Here is a 25,152-nt window from a genome sequence, read left to right as displayed (position 1 = left end):
AATGTTTTCAAAATCAATTTCTTTCCTTTTTCTAAGATACTTACTAACAATTAATGATTTGATTGAACATCTCAAGTATGTTGCCTTTTCTGTTGAGAAAGGTTTAATGTTTGAATCATATCTTTTCTTGTTAGGCAAGTCATTAATTTTTAAAATCAAATCTTGTTAAAATTGTTTTCAAAATCATATCTTTTCAATCATATCTTTTTAAAAACCATAACTTTTCAATCATATCTTTTTAATCACATCTTTTTCAAAATAGTTTTCAAATCATATCTTTTTGATTTCTAATTTCAAAATCTTTTTCAAAAATTTCTTGATCTCTTTCTCACTCTTGATTTTCGAGAATTAATTATTTTTTTTCAAAAATGTTTTCAAAATATTTCACTTGATTTTCGAAAATTTCTTCCTCCCTTCCCACATCCTTCTATTTATGGAGTACCACTCCTTCTTAATGCACAATTCGAACTCTATCTAATTAAGTTCGAATTCTTCTACCTCTTCTTTCTATTTTTCTGTTCCTCTGACACCTCAAGGAATCTCTATACTGTGACATAGAGGATTCCACATTTTCTTGTTCTCTTCTCTTTCATATGAGCAGGAACAAAGACAAAGGCATTCTTGTTGAAGCTGACCCTGAACCTGAAAGGACCTTGAAGCGAAAGCTAAGAGAAGCTAAGGCACAACTCTCTGTAAAGGACCTAACAGAAATCTTCAAAGAAGAAGAAGACATGGCAGCCAAAAACAACAACAATGCCAACAATGCAAGGAAGGTGCTGGGTGACTTTACTGCACCTACTCCCGACTTCTATGGGAGAAGCATCTCTATCCCTGCCATTGGAGCAAACAACTTTGAGCTTAAGCCTCAATTAGTTTCTCTAATGCAACAGAATTGCAAGTCCCATGGACTTCCATTGGAAGATCCTCATCAGTTCTTAGCTGAATTCTTACAAATCTGTGACACTGTCAAGACTAATGGGGTTGACCCTGAGGTCTACAGACTGATGCTATTCCCTTTTGCTGTAAGAGACAGAGCTAGGACATGGTTGGACTCTCAACCTAAAGAAAGCCTGGACTCTTGGGAAAAGCTAGTCAATGCCTTCTTGGCAAAGTTCTTTCCACCTCAAAAATTGAGTAAGCTTAGAGTGGAAGTCCAAACCTTCAGACAGAAGGATGGAGAATCCCTCTATGAAGCTTGGGAAAGATACAAACAATTGATCAGAAAATGTCCTTCTGACATGCTTTCTGAATGGAGCATCATAGGTATTTTCTATGATGGTCTCTCTGAACTATCCAAGATGTCTTTGGATAGCTCTGCTGGAGGATCTCTTCATCTGAAGAAGACGCCTACAGAAGCTCAAGAACTAATTGAAATGGTTGCAAATAACCAATTCATGTACACTTCTGAAAGGAATCCTGTGAACAATGGGACAAGTCAGAAGAAAGGAGTTCTTGAGATTGATGCTCTGAATGCCATTCTGGCTCAGAACAAGATATTGACTCAACAAGTCAATTTGATTTCTCAAAGTCTGTCTGGAATGCAAAATGCACCAAGCAGTACTAAGGATGCTTCAACTGAAGAAGAAGCTTATGATCCTGAGAACCCTTCAATGGAAGAGGTGAATTACCTAGGAGAACCCTATGGAAACACCTATAATTCTTCATGGAGAAATCACCCAAATTTCTCATGGAAGAATCAAGAGAGACCTCAACAAGGTTTCAACAATAATGGTGGAAGAAACAGGTTTAGCAATGGCAAGCCTTTTCCATCATCTTCTCAGCAACAGACAGAGAATTCTAAGCAGAACCCCTCTGACTTAGCAACCATGGTCTCTGATCTAATAAAAACCACTCAAAGTTTCATGACTGAAACAAGATCCTCCATTAGGAATTTGGAGGCACAAGTGGGACAGCTGAGCAAGAAAATTACTGAACTCCCTCCAAGTACTCTTCCAAGCAATACAGAAGAAAATCCAAAAGGAGAGTGCAAAGCCATAACCATGGCCGAATCTGGAGAGGAGGGAGAGGAAGTGAACGCCACTGAGGAAGACCTCAATGGGCGTGTACCAACCTCCAATGAATTCCCTAATGAGGAACCATGGGAATCTGAGGCTCAAAATGAGACCATAGAGATTCCATTGGATTTACTTCTCCCATTCATGAGCTCTGATGAGTATTCTTCCTCTGAAGAGGATGAGTATATCACTGAAGAGCAAGTTGCTAAATACCTTGGAGCAATCATGAAGCTAAATGACAAGTTATTTGGAAATGAGATTTGTGGGGATGAACCTCCTTTGCTCACCAAAGAACTGGATGACTTGTCTAGGCAGAAATTACCTCAAAAGAGACAAGATCCTGGGAAGTTTTCCATACCTTGCACCATAGGCACCATGACCTTCAAGAAGGCTCTGTGTGACTTAGGGTCAAGTGTAAACCTCATGCCTCTCTCTGTAATGGAGAAGCTAGGGGTCTTTGAGGTACAAGCTGCAAGAATCTCACTAGAGATGGCAGACAACTCAAGAAAACAAGCTCATGGACTTGTAGAGAATGTTTTGGTAAAAGTTGAAGACCATTACATCCCTACTGATTTCATAGTCCTAGAGACTGGGAAGTGCATGGATGAATCCATCATCCTTGGCAGACCCTTCCTAGCCACAGCAAAGGCTGTGATTGATGTTGATGGAGGTGAACTGATCATTCAAGTGAATGAAGAATCCTTTGTGTTTAAGGCTCAAGGATATCCCTCTGTCACCATGGAGAGGAAGCATGAAGAGCTTCTCTCAATTCAGAGTCAAACAGAGCCCCCACAGTCAAACTCTAAGTTTGGTGTTGGGAGGCCACAACCAAACTCTAAGTTTGGTGTTGAACCCCCACATTCAAACTCTAAGTTTGGTGTTGGGAGGTTCCAACATTGCTCTGAGTATCTGTGAGGCTCCATGAGAGCCCTCTGTCAAGCTACTGACATTAAAGAAGCGCTTATTGGGAGGCAACCCAATGATTATATTTTATATATTTTCTTTTGTTATTTTATATTTTTTGTAGGTTGATGATCATAAGAAGTCACAAAATCAATTGAAAAAGCAAAAACAGAATGAAAAACAGGAAGAAAAACAGCACACCCTGGAGGAAGAACCCACTGGCGTTTAAACGCCTGTGAGGCTAGCAGTTGGGCGTTTAACGCCCAGTCTGGCACCATTCTGGGCGTTTAACGCCAGAAAGGGGCACCAGACTGGCGTTAAACGCCAGAAAAGGGCAAGAACCTGGCGTTAAACGCCAGGAATGGGCATCAGCCCGGCGTTTAACGCCAGAAATGGCTCAAAACGTGATTTTGGAGGCCATTTGGTGCAGGAATGACTTTTCCTTGACACCTCAGGATCTGTGGACCCCACAGGATCCCCACCAACCCACCACACTCTCTCTTCTTCTTCCCCCACTCACCAATCACCTCAACACCTCTTCCCCCAAAACCCTTCACCTATCAAATCCCATCTTTCTCTTCACCACCCACATCCATCCTTCATAAAACCCCACCTACCTCACCATTCAAATTCAAACCACTTTCCCTCCCAAACCCACCCATACATGACCGAACCATGAGCCCCCCTCTCCTATAAACCCTTCTTCACCCCTTCATTTTCACACAACCTAAACACCACTTCTCCCCCTCCTTGGCCGAATACATAAGCCACTCTCTTCTTCCTCATTTCTTCTTCTTCTCCTCTCCTCTTTCTTCTTTTGCTCGAGGACGAGCAAACCTTTTAAGTTTGGTGTGGTAAAAGCATTGCTTTTTGTTTTTCCATAACCATTTATGGCATCCAAGGCCGGAGAAACCTCTAGAAATAGGAAAGGGAAGGCAAAAGCTTCCACCTCCGAGTCATGGGAGATGGATAGATTCATCTCAAGGGTGCATCAAGACCACTTCTATGAAGTTGTGGCCTTGAAGAAGGTGATCCCCGAGGTCCCCTTTTCACTCAAAAAGGGTGAATATCCGGAGATCCGCCATGAGATCCGAAGAAGAGGTTGGGAAGTGCTTACCAACCCCATTCAACAAGTCGGAATCTTGATGGTTCAAGAGTTCTATGCCAACGCATGGATCACCAAGAACCATGATCAAAGTGTGAACCCGGATCCAAAGAATTATCTTACTATGGTTCGGGGGAAATACTTGGATTTTAGTCCGGAAAGTGTAAGGTTGGCGTTCAATTTGCCCATGATGCAAGGGGATGAACATCCTTACACTAGAAGGGTCAACTTTGATCAAAGGTTGGACCAAGTCCTCACAGTCATATGTGAAGAGGGCGCACAATGGAAGAGAGATTCAAGAGGGAAGCCGGTTCAATTGAGAAGGCATGACCTCAAACCCGTGGCTAGAGGATGGTTGGAGTTTATCCAACGCTCAATCATTCCCACTAGCAACCGGTCCGAAGTTACTCTAGACCGGGCCATCATGATCCATAGCATCATGATTGGAGAAGAAGTGGAAGTTCATGAGGTTATAGCCCAAGAACTCTATAGGGTGGCGGACAAGTCCTCTACCTTGGCAAGGTTAGCCTTTCCTCACCTCATTTGTCACCTCTGTTATTCAGTTGGAGTTGACATAGAGGGAGACATCCCCATTGATGAGGACAAGCCCATCACCAAGAAAAGGATAGAGCAAACAAGAGACCCCTCTCATCATGAGATCCCTGAGATACCTCAAGGGATGCACTTTCCTCCACAAGACTATTGGGAGCAAATTAACACCTCCCTAGGACAATTGAGTTCCAACATGGGACAACTAAGGGTGGAGCACCAAGAACACTCCATTCTCCTCCATGAAATTAGAGAAGATCAAAGAATCATGAGAGAGGAGCAACAAAGACAAGGAAGAGATATTGAGGAGCTCAAGCACTCCATAAGACCTTCAAGAGGAAGAACAAGCCGCCATCACTAAGGTGGACCCGTTCTTTAATTTCCTTGTTCTTTGTTTTTCTGTTTTTCGAAATTTTCATGCTTATGTTTATCTATGTTTGTGTCTTGTGATCATTAGTGTCTTAGTGTCTATGCCTTAAAGTTATGAATGTCCTATGAATCCATCACCTTTCTTAAATGAAAACTGTTTTTAATCACAAAAGAACAAGAAGTACAGGATTTCAAATTCATCTTTAAAACTAGCTTAATTAGTTTGATGTGGTGACAATACTTTTTGTTTTCTGAATGTATGCTTGAACAGTGCATATGTCTTTTGAATTTGTTGTTCATGAATGTTAAAATTGTTGGCTCTTGAAAGAATGATGAAAAAGGAGACATGTTACTGAGGATCTGAAAAATCATAAAAATGATTCTTGAAGCAAGAAAAAGCAGTGAATACAAAAAAAAACGAAAAAAAAGGGGAGAAAAAGAAAGAAAAAGAAAGAAATAAAGTTGTGATCCAAGGCAAAAAGAGTGTGCTTAAGAACCCTGGACACCTCTAATTGGGGACTCTAGCAAAGCTGAGTCACAATCTGAAAAGGTTCACCCAATTATGTGTCTGTGGCATGTATGTATCCGGTGGTAATAATGGAAGACAGAGTGCTTTGGGACACGGCCAAGACTCAATAAGTAGCTGTGTTCAAGAATCATCATACTTAACTAGGAGAATCAATAACACTATCTGGATTCTGAGTTCCTAAAGAAGCCAATCATTCTGAGTTCCAAAGGATAAAGTGAGATGCCAAAACTGTTCAGATGCAAAAAGCTAAAAGCCCCGCTCATCTAATTAATACTGATCTTCATAGATGTTTTTGGAGTTCATTGCATATTCTCTTCTTTTTATCTTATTTGATCTTCAGTTGCTTGGGGACAAGCAACAATTTAAGTTTGGTGTTGTGATGAGCGGATAATTTGTACGCTTTTTGGCATTGTTTTTAGTATATTTTTAGTATGATCTAGTTAGTTTTTAGTATATTTTTATTAGTTTTTAGTTAAAATTCACTTTTCTGGACTTTACTATGAGTTTGTGTGTTTTTCTGTGATTTCAGGTATTTTCTGGCTGAAATCGAGGGATCTGAGCAAAAATCTGATTCAGAGACTGAAAAGGACTGCAGATGCTGTTGGATTCTGACCTCCCTGCATTCGAAGTGAATTTTCTGGAGCTACATAAGCCCAATTGGCGCGCTCTCAACGGCGTTGGAAAGTAGACATCCTGGGCTTTCCAGCAATATATGATAGTTCATACTTTGCCCAAGATTTGATGGCCCAAACCGGCGTTCAAAGTCACCTACAGAAATTCCAACGTTAAACGCCGGAACTGGCACCTAAATGGGAGTTAAACGCCCAAACTGGCACCAAAGCTGGCGTTTAACTCCAAGGAGAGTCTCTACACGAAAATGCTTCATTGCTCAGCCCAAGCACACACCAAGTGGGCCCGGAAGTGGATTTTTATGTCATTTACTCATCTTTGTACACCTTAGGCTACTAGTTTTCTATAAGTAGGACCTTTTACTATTGTATTTTCATCTAGAGATCTTTGAATCTTTCGATCACTGGGAGGCTGGCCTCACGGCCATGCCTAGACCTTGTTCTTATGTATTTTCAACGGTGGAGTTTCTACACACCATAGATTAAGGTGTGGAGCTCTGCTGTACCTCGAGTATTAATGCAATTACTATTGTTCTTCTATTTAATTCCGCTTGTTCTTTGTCCAAGATATCACTTGTTCTTCAACTTGATGAATGTGATGATCCGTGACACTCATCACCATTCTCATTTATGAACAAAGTGACTGACAACCACTCTTGTTCTACAAGCATACGAGGCTTAGTGAATATCTCTTGGATTCCTGATACACGATGCATGGTTGATCGCCTGACAACCGAGTGCTCGCCTGACAAACGAGCCAGCCATTCCGTGAGATCAGAGTCTTCGTGGTATAGGCGAGAACTGATGGCGGCATTCAAGAGAATCCGGAAGGTCTAACCTTGTCTGTGGTATTCTGAGTAGGATTCAATGATTGAATGACTGTGACGTGCTTCAAACTCCTAGCAGGCGGGGCGTTAGTGACAGACGCAAAAGAATCGATGGATTTTATTCCGGCCTGACCGAGAACCGACAGCTAATTACCCATGCTGTGACAGAGCATAGGCGACGTTTTCACTGAGAGGATGGGAGGTAGCCACTGACAACGGTGAAACCCTACATGAGCTTGCCATGGAAAGGAGTAAGAAGGATTGGATGAAGACTGTAGGAAAGCAGAGAGACGGAAGGGAAGGCATCTTCATACGCTTATCTGAAGCTCTCACCAATGATATACATAAGTATCTTTATCTTTATCTTTATGCTTTATTCGTTCATCATCTATACCCATTTGAGTCTGCCTGACTGAGATTTACAAGGTGACCATAGCTTGCTTCATACCAACAATCTCCGTGGGATCGACCCTTACTCGCGTAAGGTTTATTACTTGGACGACCCAGTGCACTTGCTGGTTAGTTGTGCGAAGTTGTGTTTATGCCATGGTATTGAGCACCAAGTCTTTGGAGCCATTATCGGGGATTGTTTTGTGTAAAAGTAGTGATCACAATTTCGTGCACCAGACCAACATGGGTAAATACTAAAAAATAAATAAAGAATTTAAAATTTACCTTTTAACGAAGAGAAGTTGACCACTAGACAAGGACTAGAAAAATAAGATTGAAAATATGAAACTAATAAATAATGAATTTTAAAAAATAATATTAATTTTTTAATGAATTTAAAAAATAATATGTATTTTTCATTATTAATATAAAAAATTATCTAAAATATTTTATATAATTAAAAATTTAAAAATATTAAAAAGTAATTTTATACTTTAATATTAATAAAATGACAAGATATTGATATAATTTATTTAAAAAAATTATTTATATATTATATATATTTTATGTTGTTGTATATAACAAAAATTTAAAATTATCATGTCCATATATATTTTGTATCATGCCTATCCTATGTTACGGTGAGTTTTAGCCTGGGCCTCGCTGATTCAGGCTCCGCATACGCCTCGTACGGTCTGACACAAGTTTCTGCATTCGTGTCCTGTTTTACTAGTATTTTTGTTTTGATCGTTGGAGTTATTGATATTACAAGGTTGCCTCAAATTTAAAGACAATTTCTTAAACATAACCACAAAGCCAATATGGGCCTGAAATCATTTAATGGGTGTGGACTGTTAGGTAAAAAAAGGTGATGACATTATGATAGGGTAAGATTAAAAAAAGAAGGCAGGGCCAAAGAAAAAATAAAGAAAGAAAAGAACTAAAGGCCACTGTCGAGGCTAATTCATCGTGTCCTCTTGATTCGGCGCTGCGAGGCTAATTCCTTTCTCCAAAAGAGCCACTGTCGTCCCCCAGCAAGTAATCCATCTTCACTGGACGTCTTTGTCATGGGGTTGCGTCGTCGTCGCTGAAACCGGTTATGTTTGTCTTCATCGGAGTGCCGCCGAGGAGGATAAGGACAAGCGGGTGTTGCAAACGTGATAAAAGATATACTATCGTAGACTGTTGAGGGGTGACCGTAGGTCAAGCCATTGTTGATCACAACTCTACGCAAGAGGAAAAGGGATACGCAAGTTTGAATGCCAGGTTGGGTTTGGGGAATGGGCTGGTGATCCTCTGAATTTCCTCATCGAAACCCTAGAGTGGCTTCTTAGTCAGAGTGCAATGTTAACTACGGTATCAATTCTCTATTTTTGTTGTGGACTGTAGCCCCCCTGTGATTGCATTGTCGTATCCTATCGGTTTTCATGGTAAGGATACTATATTTCTTTTTCGAAGTAATATTTTTGCGGCTCAATGTTGTTGATGACATTTTGTTAAAGTCTGATTTGTGTTTCTGCCGATATAGTTTCAGGTCGTGTTAGAAGATTTTTGTGCAGAGCAAGAAGCACCGCTGTACAGTGAAGGAATGAACGTGTTGCATGATTTAAATCCTCAGGAAAGGACACTCGAAGATGTGCCTGATTGTGTTTCCGATTTCGATGAATATTTTGGTGATAATTTCTATGATAACTGGGACAATAGATCAATTGACGGGATTGCAGACCTCTGGACCATGAAGTTTAAAGAGCTAACTGTAGATCAGATTTGAATGCTTCATTTTTCAGATCGATCGGTTACCTTTTCCTTCTACAACTTGTATGCCAAAATGAATGGTTTTTCTGCAAGGAAGAGTCAGATACGATGCAATGTGAACAATGACGTAACACAACAAGCATTTGTGTGCTTTAGACAGGGTTTTAGAGATTTGTGCTCTGATAATGATGCTACTCGACGCAAACAGGAACCAAAGCCTACAACTAGATGTGGATGTGGGGTAGAGATGCGCGTGCATATACATGAGGAGACGGGCAGATGGATTGTAACCTACTTTCAAGAAGAACACAACCATGAGATGCTTGATGATATGTTAACTTTTATGCTTCCTGGGCATGGGAAAATGAATTCTGCTGCAATTGATCAGATGAACATGATGCTAAAAATTGGTATTAAAACTCCTCAGATTTATTCATCATTGGTACATACTGCAGGCAAATTTCATAATTTGCCCTTTTTGAAAATAGATATGTATAATTAAATAGACAAGCAACAGCGGCTCATAGGCGGTGATGCCATGGCTTGCCTTAAGTATTTGGAATCAACGGCAGCAGAGAGCCTATGAATGTTCGTGCGATACTTGGCAGATGATGAGGGTCGGTTGGTCCACCTTTTCTGGTCAGACAATTGTAGCCAATTGGACTACCATTTGTTTGGGGATGTGGTAGCATTTGATGCAACTTATCGAACGAATAAGTATATGTGTCCTTTAGTTGTGTTTTCCGGTGTCAATCATCATAACCAAACCATTGTGTTTGCACATGCACTTGTTGCAAATGAGAACAAGGCAACCTATACGTGGTTACTTGAACAGTTTCTAGATGCCATGAAGGGAAAGAAGCATGGGTGTGTGATTACCGATGGGCATGGAGCAATGAAAAAGGCCATTGAGACTGTGTTTGCCGGTGCTTATCACTGCCTATGTGCTTGGCACCTGATAAGGAATGCAACATCAAACCTCAGCAACCCAACATTTACGTTCGAGTTTAAGAAATGTATGATTTTTTATTATGAGGTGTCAGAGTTTGAAGAGAAATGGGAGAACTTGGTGTCTAGCTTGGGTCTTCATGACAATGAATGGGTTTGTGACCTTTATGCCAGGCGCAAGATATGGGCAACTGCTAACATTAGAGGACGTTTTTTTGGAGGCTTTCGCACAACCTCTAGATGTGAGGGATTTCATTCTATGCTTGGGAAATTTGTTTATTCCAGGCATAACTTGAGATTTTTTGTTGAATAGATCTTCCAATGTATTTCCCAAATTAGATCCAGAGAAGCACAGTCTGATTTACAGTCAATTGTTGGGGACCTAGTACTACAAAGTCCGTTGCATGATTTGGAGAGGTCGGCAGCAAAGATGCTCACCAGAGAGATATTTTTATTATTTCGTTCAATGCTTTTGCGAGCTTGCTCTTTGAAGATCCGTTCGTGCACGTACACACCAACTTTTGAGATTTACACGCTTTCATATTCTAGAAGCTTGCATAAAGAGTGGCGCACATCTCACTATCCGAATGAAGAAATATACAAGTGTAGTTGCATGAGGTTGGAATCGCTTGGCATACCATGTGATCATGTTGTTGCCGTCCTTGTTCATCTTGATGCTATTGAGTTACCTAAGAGTCTCATTCTTGATAGGTAGTCCAAAAATGCACGTTCAAGGGTTCGTGCATTCATGGATAATGGCCCTTTTTACTGGGATTCAATGGTCACTTGTCGTAACTGGATGCTAAGTGATCTTCGCAGGGAGTTATGCCTTCTTGGTTCTGCTGGCGATACTGAATTCTCCGAACTGACGGATAAATTTCGGAATGAGATAATACTTCTTAAGGAATGAAAAAAAGGTATGCAAGCTGATAGGGAAAGGACCGCGCCACATGTAGAGTCAACCACCCTTGAGGGTTGCATTAGAGACCCCCTGACGGTGCGTCACAACAAGCGCCAAAGAAGGGGTTTGATGAATCACTCATTGCTCCGAGGTGTTAAGCTGTGTGGGTTTGTCGCCACGTCGGGCATAATCGGGTGTCATGTGCTTTAAACAGCCAGAGACGTAGATATGGACATCGTCGTTATAGTAATGCATTGGAGGAAAACATTCATCACGTTGAGATTTGTTAAGCAAATCGACTTATAGCATTTGTTTAGATTGTACTTCATTAAGCATATATAACTAATAAAAATAACTAAAGATAAAAGTACAATTACTTTAATCTTATATATCTATATATTTTTTGTTATGATTAATTATACCTTTTCAGAACCTCCAAGACGATTGTTATAGGCCAGAATGGACGGATGTGGAATACACTAGTTTCTTCTGGAATGGTGATGGTGGCAGTGACAACTTTGACATGGAGATCCCTGTCTCAGACCCATATTTCAGTTTGCAACCCTAAAGTAACCTGCCGATGATTCTATTTCACTTTAGTGTTGGTGGTTTTAATGTTATGGTTGTTGCCGTGAGCTTTCACTTATAATTATGTTGTTACTTTAGTTCATGTGTATGCCCATTTTAGTATAGAATTGGTGCGAGAATATTGTTGCAGGTGACTCTGATATTTATTTTACTCACTTTTTTTTATCCTAAATCCGTCGATTAATGATTTTCTAGTGTTGAAAGTAGCCAACTTTTTTTGCCATAATTAGTAGAAAGTGAATTTCTTAAATTTGGTTTTTTATAGATGATTTGCTTATTTAAAATTTTTGTATAATAAGTAAGCTAAATTGTGGAGATTGCATAAAGGAATAACCTGGATGTTGATGTTCACTTGACATTAGGCTTTGCTTCCCATTACGGCAAATTAGCGACTATGGAGTATTTGGTGGAAGAGGGGAATGCCATAGCATTTGTATTTAGAAAAACTTAAATTTATGTGTTAAAATTTAGAACCTTTTTTTATTATAATTTGTGAGTACTCTTTTTTAACTTAATTTGGTCATCCTAAAATATAAACGTAGTCATATTATTGTACTCATATGATTAGTTATGTTTATTCAGTTTCAAAAAACTTTACCATTTAAAATCGATAATTTTAAATGAATGTACTTGTATTAATAAGAATAATCAATAACTGTAGTTATGTTATTAGCTTGCTAGTAAAATATTTAACTATACACTATACACCTAATACAAATAGATGTCAACAAAACTCACTAAATTTGTCCTTAAAAAAATTAGGCAGTTTTTAATATAAAAGTTATATAATTACTATTATATATTATATAGAATTAGGAATATCTAATTCATTTAACATTAACTTGAAAAGTTATATGAAAAATTACTACTAAATAATTGAATCATCCTCAGATAATAGAATATCAAAGTCTATCTAAATTTTAGAAATTAAATAAAACATTAAAGAGTCTTAATAACCGTCCTTAAAAGTCTTAATATAAGGCAAATATTCTCAACATGAGCATAACCATAAAATACCTTAACATAACACACTATATAATACCCAAAAAATGCCCCCAAGCTATTACGTGCACAACAAAATAACCTACATCTGAGTTTAGAATTAAGGTTCAAAAGGTAAGTGGTCGGCCATGTCCATGGTACTCAAGGTCCAGGGACACAAGTAGTGATCCATTCAGCGGCCTCGTTGGCAGGTGACATCAACAGACCCAATACTGTGTGTAGTCTCACCACTTTGTCGTCCATACAAGGTAGCATATTATGTTGGAAAGCGTCAGCCATAGCCATCCAACTGAGTACCCAGATTGCACATGCTTCCCTAATGGACATAAAAAGTTAAGTAACTGAGTTAACCAATAACTAGCAAATAGCAGAAAAATATTTTGCATAAACATAGATAGTTTACCTTGGCTGTCCCACAGGTAGGCCATCTGCGCGAGCAATGCTGAAGTAGGTAATCTCTGTGGCCTTCTTAGCTAATGGGGGTGAATACTCCCCAATAGCAACCAATCGGGAAAGGGCCTCCCCCATGTTTCTGACGAATAGTTTTCTACTAACGCTTCCCTCTTCATCCATACTAGCATCCAAATAACACAAGGTCCGCTCTCAGAATGCCACAACCGCTAGATACCAGTGTCCACATGCATTCTTTACGGGGATATAAACCTAAAGAATACCAACAATTGTGAGGCATGAATTGATTCAAGTATTTGCCAACAACGATAACTGCAGCAACGACTTACATAGTTGAGGCTATTAGAGGGCCTCATCCATCACTCCTTGTAACGACTGGCCAATTTCTCAGCAGAGCTTCCTTCCTGAAAATCAATCTGTACATTTTGTTACTAATCATCGATAAAGAAAATTATATCACACATTTTACTGTGTCATTGGCTGACTTACTGCGAATCCAGGAGGCAAGGTCCAGAATTCTACCCCATCGTTTCCGTGAGTGGCTAAACTTAGCCGTAACGCTAAAATTTCAAAAATGTTATCGTCCGACATATGAGGGGGTTGGAGGGTGAGTATGTTTTGGTGCTGCAAGACAATGTCCAAACTTAACCAGCTCTTCCCTGCAAGGTAGTGTGTGAATCTCAACTTAACAAATTAGAGGCCAAATAAATACAGGTCACAAACAAGTATCATAATCAAAGAGTTTCGCAATCGAAACTTACATGGGGACTCCCGTTGGGTTAAATTCATATGCAGCAACTGCTCTCTGCAAGTCAGTAAGTTTGTTATCTGTTAGCTTCAGGAATCACTGGTCTGCCGGAACCCATGAGAAGGCGTCCAAGCACATTGTATTCATCAGACTGCCAAACAATCTAACAGAGGTGGATGGCCACGGCCGTGGTCTGTTTAGATGACCTACTAGAGGTGGGTTCACTGGAAACCCTTGTATTAGATCAGCAGGTTCTAGTCCAGGAAATTTTGAGTTCCCACCAATTGAACCCGTTCTTAGCAAATTTGCAAAGGTGCGCCTGTAGTTATTCTTGGGCATCATTGTTGGGTATCCATACAAACTTCCACAAGTGTTTTGTAAGGCTCCAACTGAGTGGGTAAAATGCTTCCCTTGGGTGGATATCACTTTCGTCTCTTTGTGTGCCACAACCTCTGCTGCCATCTGCAACAAAATTATTATGGATTAATGTTCCAATGTAGAGCATGGTTGTTCAATAAAATATTATTTTTGTTTGCAATTTTTTTCCTCACAACTTTTTGTAAGACAAAATAGAATTACAATTTGGATTTTAATCGGATAGTGGCCCAACCACACCCTTAATGAGCCTTATAAATAAACCACGTATCATAGCCTTTTCCCATACCCAAAAAATTATCAAAAAAGGTCATTGTCAAGTTGGCTTGGAATCTAAGATGTAAAAGTGATCTGAATCTAGATCAAGCACAAATTATGTATTCAATAATATTTAAAAAAATAAAAAATAGAAAGAAAAAAATAATCCTTTAACATATGAAAAAATATAATTAATTAAATTTTTCATTAATAAGAAAGGCTAGAAAAGACAAAAACCAAAGTCAACCATTTAACCAAGGAAAAAAACCTTTCTAACCTAAATATTACGTAACTGTAGCCTAGACATCACCATACCTTGAATGAACTTTGTTGGCCGGCACTCTTCTGGTTTCTATTGTGGCTGCCGGTTGGCCTCTTCGGTGGGTTTGCCACTGATTTGTCATCATCAAAGGATGAATATTGGTACCCGAATGGTTGTGTTGAAGTCATCCACATTATCATCGCTCTGATTGTCTGCCTTCCTCTTAAGTGTTGTTGTGGCACACAAATTCTCAGTAACATCTGAATACTCCTTCCCTATTGCAATCTTATTTGTGATGCTAGCTTGGATACTGAGAAGAATAGAACGCATAACGTCGATAGCTGAGTCGCGCTCAAGTTTCCACCTTTCACATGCTTCTACCTTCGACGCTAGGTGGTCCACTGCAGCGGTCAAAGCGTTGACGGATGATGAGCTATTACAAGTTATTTGGCTCTACAAAGAATACATTACCATACAGGTTAAACGAGGATGCAATGCTTAGACGTTACATGCTAAGTTTTTCATAAAGAGACAAACCCATCTTACAACCTGAGATGGTTGTCTTAAGGTAGTTTCACCAAGACTTTCTGCCATCAGGTGCATAGGGCTAAACTCTTTATCCGGAGGAAGTGAACCCTTGTTGGCCATGTCTCCATCGGTTTGTGGAGTTTGGTCCTTCATGTTTGCATAATCTCTTTCTTGGCAGGACAACATTAGAAATTGGAGAATGGCTTAGCTTTCGTGCCTCGTTTATGACTCCAACCGTGCTTTTAAAGTATTCCCAGGAAAGCAAGGGCTCGCCTCACCAAAAATCACTTGTCTCATCACACAGATGGCCATTGTCGTTATCACGATTAGAATCCAGCAAAGGTGGAGAAAAATATCCTTGACGTAATTCCGTTATTATGCAAAATGTAGGTGTCCAGTAACTTTTTAAATAGATCAATACAAACATAGTCAACGTTACTAAGTTAGACAGATTAAACCTGAACCCTATCACATATCAAGGAGCACCTCGAAATATCAAATATGGCAGCAACAACATTTCGAATTTGGTGCCTTGTCAACAAGATGGTACGATGTTGTCGCATCTATTGGCAGCGATTATGTGAAGTACAAAGAGTGCGTCTTTAACTTTTGAATTTTTCAATTTAACCATGATAACATGTTTGATGGGTTAATGGTATATTAAACTGAAAATATTCCAATTTAAATTTATTAGGAATTATATGCTTTGCACTAAAATGACTAACTAATGCCACAATAGTATTAATTGAAATTAATTTATGAGATAGTAGTGGAGTACTTATTCCTTTTTGTTAGGAAATTAATTTTATTCCTAATCAGTAACTAGTCAATAAAATAGTGAATCACTAAAAAAAAATTAAAAACTAATATTATTTATTATTATATAAAAAGTATTAATTTTTGATTTTTATTTTTTATATTTATATTCATGTTTTTGTGAAATTATGGGTTAGCAAATTTTTATACTATAATAACTTAATATATTTTTTTTGTATTATAAAAATTGTAAAGCATGACAATTGATCTTAATAGATCAAATAATTTATATATTCATATATCTTATATTTATTATTTAAATATACAAAATTAAATTAATGGTCATGTTTGCATTTGTTTAGATAAAATAATTCATGTATTTAATATTTGTATATTTGTATATTTATATATTTTATCCATGCTAGAAAATCAAATTAATGTTAATAGATAACCTAATGGTCATGTTTGCATTTGTTTATCCTTCTCAAGTTACATTTACTAGGTCAACATGTCATTTAAACCATAAAATTAGTATTAATTTACAAAGTGACCCACATATAAAGTGAACCACATATAGGATAACATAGATATTAAATTCATGACCAGGGAACAATTCATACAAAAGCATAAACTATCTAGATAAAGGGAATTTAATGTTCAAGAACAAAATAAAATAATTGCTGACAAGGACATGTACAGACCCGGACAACCTTATTTCTCTCATGAGCTTATAGGCTATCATGAGACCTAGGACCTACTTCACCATGATCCCTACTGATGTGTCCCCATTGAACTCTTTTTGTGTTGCAGCTTCAGATGACGGAACGCCTTTGCCATTGTCTAGCCCTGATCCTAACGGTGCTGGCCATGGTGTTGAAAGGGCCTCCAACAAAAGATATCGCAGTCAATCCTCTTATGTTAGAATCTTCAAGCTATCAAAGTTGATATCAAATGGATAATTTTACATATAAACCAACAATGTTATAATAGTTAAACACATTACATTTAATTGGTATACACTCACCACCCCGCTGATGTTTGAAGCATTAAACTTCCCATTCGAGTTGAGCCAGGAGATAACCCACGAACCTGAGCTATCACTAAAATGGATAAATTTTTTGACGTGTTAGTATCACATTGCAAGCCATAACATTGAATGATTATCGTATATACTACCTTGTGTTGCAGTTTGAAACTCGCTGGCCTCTTCAAACAGGCCAATCTGTAAGATATCTTGGAATATACCTCCGAAGATGTTAATACATCTCGGAAGTCATGATTTCGTGTAGTTTACCCATCTAAAAAAGGTCACCATCGTTTCAAATGAGCATGCATTTTCACACAAAAATAATGGAAGTCATGAACTATTTGGGTTTACTTACAATCTTTCGGATAAGTTGCTCCCTATCATGAACCATATTAGGATCTGGATAAGAGTCCAGATGGTAGACAGTCATGTACCCAAAGTCTACCACCAAGCAATACCAATGCATGAAAATGTCTTTGATGAGAATGAATATTTATTGCAAATTAAATACCGTAAGAAGAATGGTACCTTTTGCCAATGATAGCACCATATAAACAATGCAACTAATATTAACCCTAATAACTCACATGCGAAATAAATCTACTTGGTTTCATCTAAAAGGGCACAAACAATCTGCTAATTTATGAGTGCCAACATCCTTCATTATACATCCTATAAGTGCACTATACATAAATTAATCACATGAAGCAATGTGAACTAGTTGAGGATGAAATATTTGTAAACATAGACACTTATTGCGAATGATGGTGGAAGGCACCAGAAAAGTGGGTGCTTAAGGTGCTGTATGGAACAAGCATTTCTAACGGCCACCATTTCGACCACTTTGCTGTCAATAGGTCGTCTAGGTATGAGTGACTGGATATCACGCAATGTGAGCCCGTACTAATGCATCCTCACCATGGTTTCACTAAATAAAAGGACATTGGTGCGCGAAATTGTGAACAATACTTTTTCGCAACTCAAATAATCCCCGGTAATGGCTCCAAGAACTTGGTGGCTCAATACCGTGGCATTACACAACTTCGCACAACTAACCAGCAAGTGCACTGGGTCGTCCAAGTAATAAACCTTACGTGAGTAAGGGTCGATCCCACGGAGATTGTTAGCATTGAAGCAAGCTATGGTCATCTTGTAAATCTTAGTCAGGCAAACTCAAATGTATATGATGATGAACGAAAATAACATAGAAGATAAAGATAGTGATACTTATGTATATCATTGGTGTAAGAGCTTCAGACAAGCGTATGAAGATGCCTTCCCTTCCGTCTCTCTGCTTTCCTACTGCCTTCATCCAATCCTTTCTTACTCCTTTCCATGGCAAGCTCGTGTAGGGTCTCACTGTTGTCAGCAGCTACCTCCCATCCGCGCAGTGAAAGCTAATGCACGTACTCTGTCACAGTGCTGCCAATCACCGGTTTGGTTCCCTCCCCTACCGGAATAGAATAACTCTTTTGCGTCTGTCACTAACGCCCAGTAGGTTACAGGTTTGAAGCACGTCACAGTCATTCAATCATTGAATCCTACTCAGAATACCACAGACAAGGTTAGACCTTCCGGATTCTCTTGAATGCCGCCATCAGTTCTTGCCTATACCACGAAGACTCTGATCTCACGGAATGGCTGGCTCGTTTGTCAGGCGAGCACTCGGTTGTCAGGCGATCAACCATGCATCATGCAATCAGAAATCCAAGAGACATTCACCAAGCCTCGAATGCTTGTAGAACAAGAATGGTTGTCAGTCACCTTGTTCATAGGTGAGAATGATGATGAGTGTCAATCATCACCTTCATCAAGTTGAAGAACAAGTGATATCTTGGTAAAAGAACAAGCGGAATTGAATAGAAGAACTATAGTAATTGCATTAATACTCGAGGTACAGCAGAGCTCCACACCTTAATCTATGGTGTGTAGAAACTCCACCGTTGAAAATACATAAGAACAAGGTCTAGGCATGGCCGTGAGGCCAGCCTCCCCAAAGTGATCAAAGGATCTAAAATAATCCCCAGATGATAAATACAATAGTAAAAGGTCCTACTTATAGAAAACTAGTAGCCTAAGGTGTACAGAAATGAGTAAATGACATAAAAATCCTCTTCCGGGCCCACTTGGTGTGTGCTTGGGCTGAGCAATGAAGCAAATTTCGTGTAGAGACTCTTCTTGGAGTTAAACGCCAGCTTTGGTGCCAGTTTGGGCGTTTAACTCCCATTTGGGTGCCAGTTCCAGCGTTTAACGCTGGGATTTCTTGAGGTGACTTTGAACGCCGGTTTGGGCCATCAAATCTTGGGCAAAGTATGGACTATCATATATTGCTGGAAAGCCCAGGATGTCTACTTTCCAACGCCGTTGAGAGCGCGCCAATTGGGCTTCTGTAGCTCCAGAAAATCCGCTTCGAGTGCAGGGAGGTCAGAATCCAACAGCATCTGCAGTCCTTTTTGGTCTCTGGATCAGATTTTTGCTCAGGTCCCTCAATTTCAGCCAGAAAATACCTGAAATCACAGAAAAACACACAAACTCATAGTAAAGTCCAGAAAAGTGAATTTTAACTAAAAAATAATAAAATATACTAAAAACTAACTAGATCATATCAAAAACATACTAAAAACAATGCCAAAAAGCATACAAATTATCCGCTCATCACAACACCAAACTTAAATTGTTGCTTGTCCCCAAGCAACTGAAAATCAAATAAGATAAAAGGAAGAGAATATGCAATGAATTCCAAAAACATCTGTGAAGATCAGTATTAATTAGATGAGCGGGGCTTTTAACTTTTTGCCTCTGAACAGTTTTGGCATCTCAATCTATCCTTTGAAATTCAGAATGGTTGGCTTCTTTAGGAACTTAGAATCCAGATAGTGTTAATGATTCTCCTAGTAAAGTATGATGATTCTTGAACATAGCTATTTATTGAGTCTTGGCTGTGGCCCAAAGCACTCTGTCTTTCCAGTATTACCACCGGATACATACATGCCACAGACACATAATTGGGTGAACCTTTTCAGATTGTGACTTAGCTTTGCTAAAGTCCCCAATTAGAGGTGTCCAGGGTTCTTAAGCACACTCTTATTTGCCTTGGATCACAACTCTCTTTTTTTTTTTTTTCGTTTTCTTTTTTTCTCTTTTTTTTTTCGGTTTTTTTTTTTTTTTTTGAATAGCAATGCTTTTTCTTGCTTCAAGAATCATTTTATTGATTTTTCAGATCCTCAATAACATGTCTCCTTTTTCATCATTCTTTCAAGAGCCAACATTCATGAACCACAAATTCAAGATACATATGCACTGTTTAAGCATACATTCAGAGTACAAAAATATTGCCACCACATCAAAATAATTAAACTATTATAAAATTCAAAATTCATGCAATTCTTCCTTTTTCAATTAAGCACATTTTTATTCAAGAAAGGTGATGGATTCATAGGACATTCAAAACTTTAAGGCATAGACACTAAGACACTAATGATCATAAGACACAAGCATGGATAACATAAAGCACTAAAATTCGAAAAACAAAGGAATAAAGAACAAGGAAATCAAGGAATGGGTCCACCTCAGTGATGGCGGCTCTTCCTTGCTTTTGAAGGTCCTATGGAGTGCTTGAGCTCCTCAATGTCTCTTCCTTGCCTTTGTTGCTCCTCTCTCATGATTCTTTGTTCTTCTCTAATTTCATGGAGGAGAATGGAGTGTTCTTGGTGCTCCACCCTTAGTTGTCCCATATTGGAACTCAACTCTCCTAGGGAGGTGTTTAGTTGCCCCCAATAGTCTTGTGGAGGAAAATTCATCCCTTGAGGCATCTCAGGGATCTCATGATGAGTGGGATCTCTTGTGTACTCCATCCTTTTCTTAGTGATGGGCTTGTCCTCATCAATGGTGATGTCTCCCTCTATGTCAACTCCCACTGAATAACAGAGGTGACAAATGAGGTGAGGAAAGGCTAACCTTGCCAAGGTAGAGGTCTTGTCCGCCACCCTATAGAGTTCTTGGGCTATAACCTCATGAACCTCTATTTCTTCTCCAATCATGATGCTATGGATCATGATAGCCCGGTCTATGGTAACTTCAGACCGGTTGCTAGTGGGAATGATTGAGCGTTGTATGAACTCTAACCATCCTCTAGCCACGGGTTTGAGGTCATGCCTTCTCAATTGGACCGGCTTTCCTCTTGAATCTTGCTTCCATTGTGCGCCCTCTTCACATATGACTGTGAGGACTTGGTCCAACCTTTGATCAAAGTTGACCCTTCTAGTGTAAGGATGCTCATCTCCTTGCATCATAGGCAAGTTGAACGCCACCCTCACACTTTCCGGACTAAAATCCAAGTATTTCCCCCGAACCATAGTAAGATAATTCTTTGGATCCGGGTTCACACTTTGGTCATGGTTCTTGGTGATCCATGCATTGGCATAGAACTCTTGAACCATCAAGATTCCGACTTGTTGAATGGGGTTGGTAAGTACTTCCCAACCTCTTCTTCGGATCTCATGGCGGATCTCCGGATATTCGCCCTTTTTGAGTGAAAAGGGGACTTCGGGGATCACCTTCTTCAAGGCCACAACTTCATAGAAGTGGTCTTGATGCACCCTTGAGAGGAATCTATCCATCTCCCATGACTCGGAGGTGGAAGCCTTTGCCTTCCCTTTCCTCTTTCTAGAGGTTTCTCCGGCCTTGGATGCCATAAATGGTTATGGAAAAGCAATGCTTTCACCACACCAAACTTAAAATGTTTGCTCGTCCTCGAGCAAAAGAAGAAAGAAGAGAGTAGAAGAAGAAGAAATGAGGAAGAGGGAGAGTGGTGTATTCGGCCAAGGAGGGGGAGAAGTGGTGTTTTTTAGGTAGTGGGAAAATGAAGGGGTAAAGAGGGGTTTATATAGGAAAGAGGGGGATGAGGGTTCGGCCATTTGAGGGTGGGGTTTTATGAAGGATGGATGTGAGTGGTGAAGAGAAAGATGGGATTTGATAGGTGAGGGGTTTTTGGGGAAGAGGTGTTGAGGTGATTGGTGAATGGGGGAAGAAGAGAGAGAGTGATGGTAGGGTCCTGTGGGGTCCACAGATCCTGTAGTGTCAAGGAAAAGGCATCCTTGCACCAAATGGCATCAAAATCCACGTTTTGAGCCTTTTCTGGCGTTAAACGCCGGGCTGGTGCCCATTCCTGGCGTTTAACGCCAGGTTTTTGCCCTTTACTGGCGTTTAACGCCAGTCTGGTGCCCCTTTCTGGCGTTAAACGCCCAGAAGGGTGCCAGACTGGGCGTTAAACGCCCAACTGCTAGGCTGACTGGCGTTTGAACGCCAGCAGCATCTTCCTCCAGGGTGTGCTGTTTTTCTTCCTGTTTTTCATTTTGTTTTTGCTTTTTTCATTATTTTTGTGACTTCTTATGATCATCAACCTACAAAAAAGATAAAATAACAAAAGAAAATAATTAATTATAAAACATTGGGTTGCCTCCCAACAAGCGCTTCTTTACTGTCATTAGCTTGACAGAGGACTCTCATGGAGCCTCAGAGATGCTCAGAACCGTGTTGGAACTTCCCAACACCAAACTTAGAGTTTGATTGTGGCCTCCCAACACCAAACTTAGAGTCTGACTGTGGGGGCTCTGTTTGGCTCTGTTTTGAGAGAAGCTCTTCATGCTTCTTCTCCATGATGACAGAGGGATATCCTTGGGCCTTAAACACCAAGGATTCTTCATTCACTTGAATGATCAACTCTCCTCTATCAACATCAATCACAGCCTTTGCTGTGGCTAGGAAGGGTCTGCCAAGGATGATTGATTCATCCATGCACTTCCCAGTCTCTAGGACTATGAAATCAGTAGGAATGTAATGGTCTTCAACCTTAACCAGAACATCCTCTACAAGTCCATAGGCTTGTTTTCTTGAGTTGTCTGCCATCTCTAGTGAGATTTTTGCAGCTTGCACCTCAAAGATCCCTAATTTCTCCATTACAGAGAGGGGCATGAGGTTTACACTTGATCCCAAGTCACACAAGGCCTTCTTGAAGGTCATGGTGCCTATGGTACAAGGTATAGAAAACTTCCCAGGATCCTGCCTCTTTTGAGGCAATTGCTGCCTAGACAAGTTATCCAGTTCTTTGGTGAGCAAAGGGGGTTCATCCTCCCAAGTCTCATTTCCAAATAACTTGTCATTCAGCTTCATGATTGCTCCAAGGTATTTAGCAACTTGCTCCTCAGTGACATACTCCTCCTCTTCAGAGGAAGAATACTCATCAGAGCTCATGAAAGGCAGTAGTAAGTCCAAGGGAATCTCTATGGTCTCAGTTTGAGCCTCAGATTCCCAAGGTTCCTCATTGGGGAACTCATTGGAGGCCAGTGGACGTCCAGTGAGGCCTTCCTCAGTGGCGTTCACTGCCTCTTCTTCCTCCCAGAATTCGGCCATATTTATGGCTTTGCACTCTCCTTTTGGATTTTCTTCAGTGTTACTTGGGAGAGTGCTTGGGGGAAGTTCAGTAATTTTCTTGCTCAGCTGACCCACTTGTCCTTCCAAATTCCTAATGGAGGATCTAGTTTCAGTCATGAAACCTTGAGTGGTTTTGATTAGATCAGAGACCATGGTTGCTAAGTCAGAGGTATTCTGCTTAGAGCTCTCTGTCTGTTGCTGAGAAGATGATGGAAAAGGTTTACCATTGTTAAACCTATTTCTTCCACCATTATTATTGAAACCTTGTTGAGGTCTCTCTTGATTCTTCCATGAGAGATTTGGGTGATTTCTCCATGAAGAATTATAGGTGTTACCATAGGGTTCTCCCAGGTAATTTACCTCTTCCACTGAAGGGTTCTCAGGATCATAAGCTTCTTCCTCAGATGAAGCATCCTTAGTACTGTTTGGTGCATTTTGCATTCCAGACAGACTTTGAGAAATCAGATTGACTTGTTGAGTCAATATTTTATTCTGAGCCAAAATGGCATTCAGAGTGTCAATTTCAAGAACTCCTTTCTTCTGACTAGTCCCATTGTTCACAGGATTCCTTTCAGAAGTGTACATGAATTGGTTATTTGCAACCATTTCAATCAGTTCTTGAGCCTCAGTAGGCGTCTTCTTCAGATGAAGAGATCCTCCAGCAGAGCTATCCAAAGACATCTTGGATAGTTCAGAGAGACCATCATAGAAAATACCTATGATGCTCCATTCAGAAAGCATGTCAGAGGGACATTTTCTGATTAACTGTTTGTATCTTTCCCAAGCTTCATAGAGGGATTCTCCATCCTTCTGTCTGAAGGTTTGGACTTCCACTCTAAGCTTACTCCATCTTTGTGGTGGGAAGAACTTTGCCAAGAAGGCATTGACTAGCTTTTCCCAAGAGTCCAGGCTTTCTTTAGGTTGAGAATCCAACCATATTCTAGCTCTGTCTCTTACAGCAAAAGGGAATAGCATCAGTCTATAGACCTCAGGGTTAACCCCATTAGTCTTGACTGTGTCACAGATTTGCAAGAATTCAGCTAAGAACTGATGAGGATCTTCCATTGGAAGTCCATGGAACTTGCAATTCTGTTGCATTAGAGAAACTAATTGAGGCTTAAGCTCAAAGTTGTTTGCTCCAATGGCAGGGATAGAGATGCTTCTCCCATAGAAATCAGGAGTAGGTGCAGTGAAGTCACCCAGCACCTTCCCTGCATTGTTGGTATTGTTGTTGTTTTCGGCTGCCATGTGTTCTTCTTCCTTGAAGAATTCGGTCAGGTCCTCTAAAGAGAGTTGTGCCTTGGCTTCTCTTAGCTTTCGCTTCAAGGTTCTCTCAGGTTCAGGGTCAGCTTCAACAAGAATGCCTTTGTCTCTGCTCCTGCTCATATGAAAGAGAAGAGAAAAAGAAAATGTGGAATCCTCTATGTCACAGTATAGAGATTCCTTGAAATGTCAGAGGAAAAGAGAAATAGAAAGAAGAAGGAGAAGAAGAATTCGAACTTTAGTTAGATAAGGTTCGAATTGTGCATTCAGAAAGAGTGGTACTCCATAAATAGAAGGATGTCGGAAGGAGGGAAGAGAATTTTCGAAAATTCATTTAAAAGATTTTGAAAACATTTTGAAAATTTGATTGATAATTTTCGAAAATTAAAAGTGAAAAAGAAATCAAGTGATTTTTGAAAAAGATTTTGAAATTAGAAATTAAAAAGATTTGATTGAAAACTATTTTGAAAAAGATGTGGTTAAAAAGATTTAATTGAAAAGTTATGGTTTTAAAAAGATGTGATTGAGAAGATATGATTTGAAAACAATTTTAAAAGATATGATTTGAAAACAATTTGAAAA

At 39.6% G+C, this 25,152-nt stretch overlaps 1 protein-coding gene and 2 non-coding genes across 3 annotated transcripts; 2 read left to right on the top strand and 1 right to left on the bottom strand.

The window, feature by feature from the left end:
- Positions 1–1,136: 1,136 nt before the first annotated feature.
- LOC130959554 (small nucleolar RNA R71) lies at positions 1,137–1,244 on the bottom strand. The gene has a single exon (XR_009078627.1). It is a non-coding gene; the product is annotated as a small nucleolar RNA R71 (small nucleolar RNA).
- Positions 1,245–9,144: 7,900 nt separating this feature from the next.
- LOC130956832 (protein FAR1-RELATED SEQUENCE 5-like) lies at positions 9,145–10,929 on the top strand. Its single transcript, XM_057883798.1, has 4 exons — positions 9,145–9,526; positions 9,680–10,173; positions 10,333–10,730; positions 10,839–10,929. The coding sequence occupies exons 1-4, from the start codon at positions 9,145–9,147 to the stop codon at positions 10,927–10,929; spliced, it is 1,365 nt and encodes a 454-aa protein (XP_057739781.1).
- A 13,113-nt stretch (positions 10,930–24,042) lies between these two features.
- LOC130958555 (small nucleolar RNA R71) lies at positions 24,043–24,150 on the top strand. The gene has a single exon (XR_009077669.1). It is a non-coding gene; the product is annotated as a small nucleolar RNA R71 (small nucleolar RNA).
- Positions 24,151–25,152: the final 1,002 nt, after the last annotated feature.

This window comes from Arachis stenosperma, chromosome 10 (assembly GCF_014773155.1).
Source record: "Arachis stenosperma cultivar V10309 chromosome 10, arast.V10309.gnm1.PFL2, whole genome shotgun sequence".
Lineage (NCBI taxonomy): Eukaryota > Viridiplantae > Streptophyta > Magnoliopsida > Fabales > Fabaceae > Arachis > Arachis stenosperma.
Note: the sequence above shows the minus strand (reverse complement) of the source record. Positions and strands in the feature narration are given on the sequence as shown.

Excerpts from the sequence above, each read along its gene's own strand:
- LOC130956832 (XM_057883798.1), top strand. The coding sequence starts at position 9,145 with ATGAATGGTTTTTCTGCAAGGAAGAGTCAGATACGATGCAATGTGAAC. Across the intron at positions 10,174-10,332 it reads GTCTTCATGACAATGAATGG|ATCTTCCAATGTATTTCCCA; the intron begins GTTTGTGACCTT and ends TTTGTTGAATAG. Across the intron at positions 10,731-10,838 it reads AAGAGTCTCATTCTTGATAG|GGAGTTATGCCTTCTTGGTT; the intron begins GTAGTCCAAAAA and ends TGATCTTCGCAG.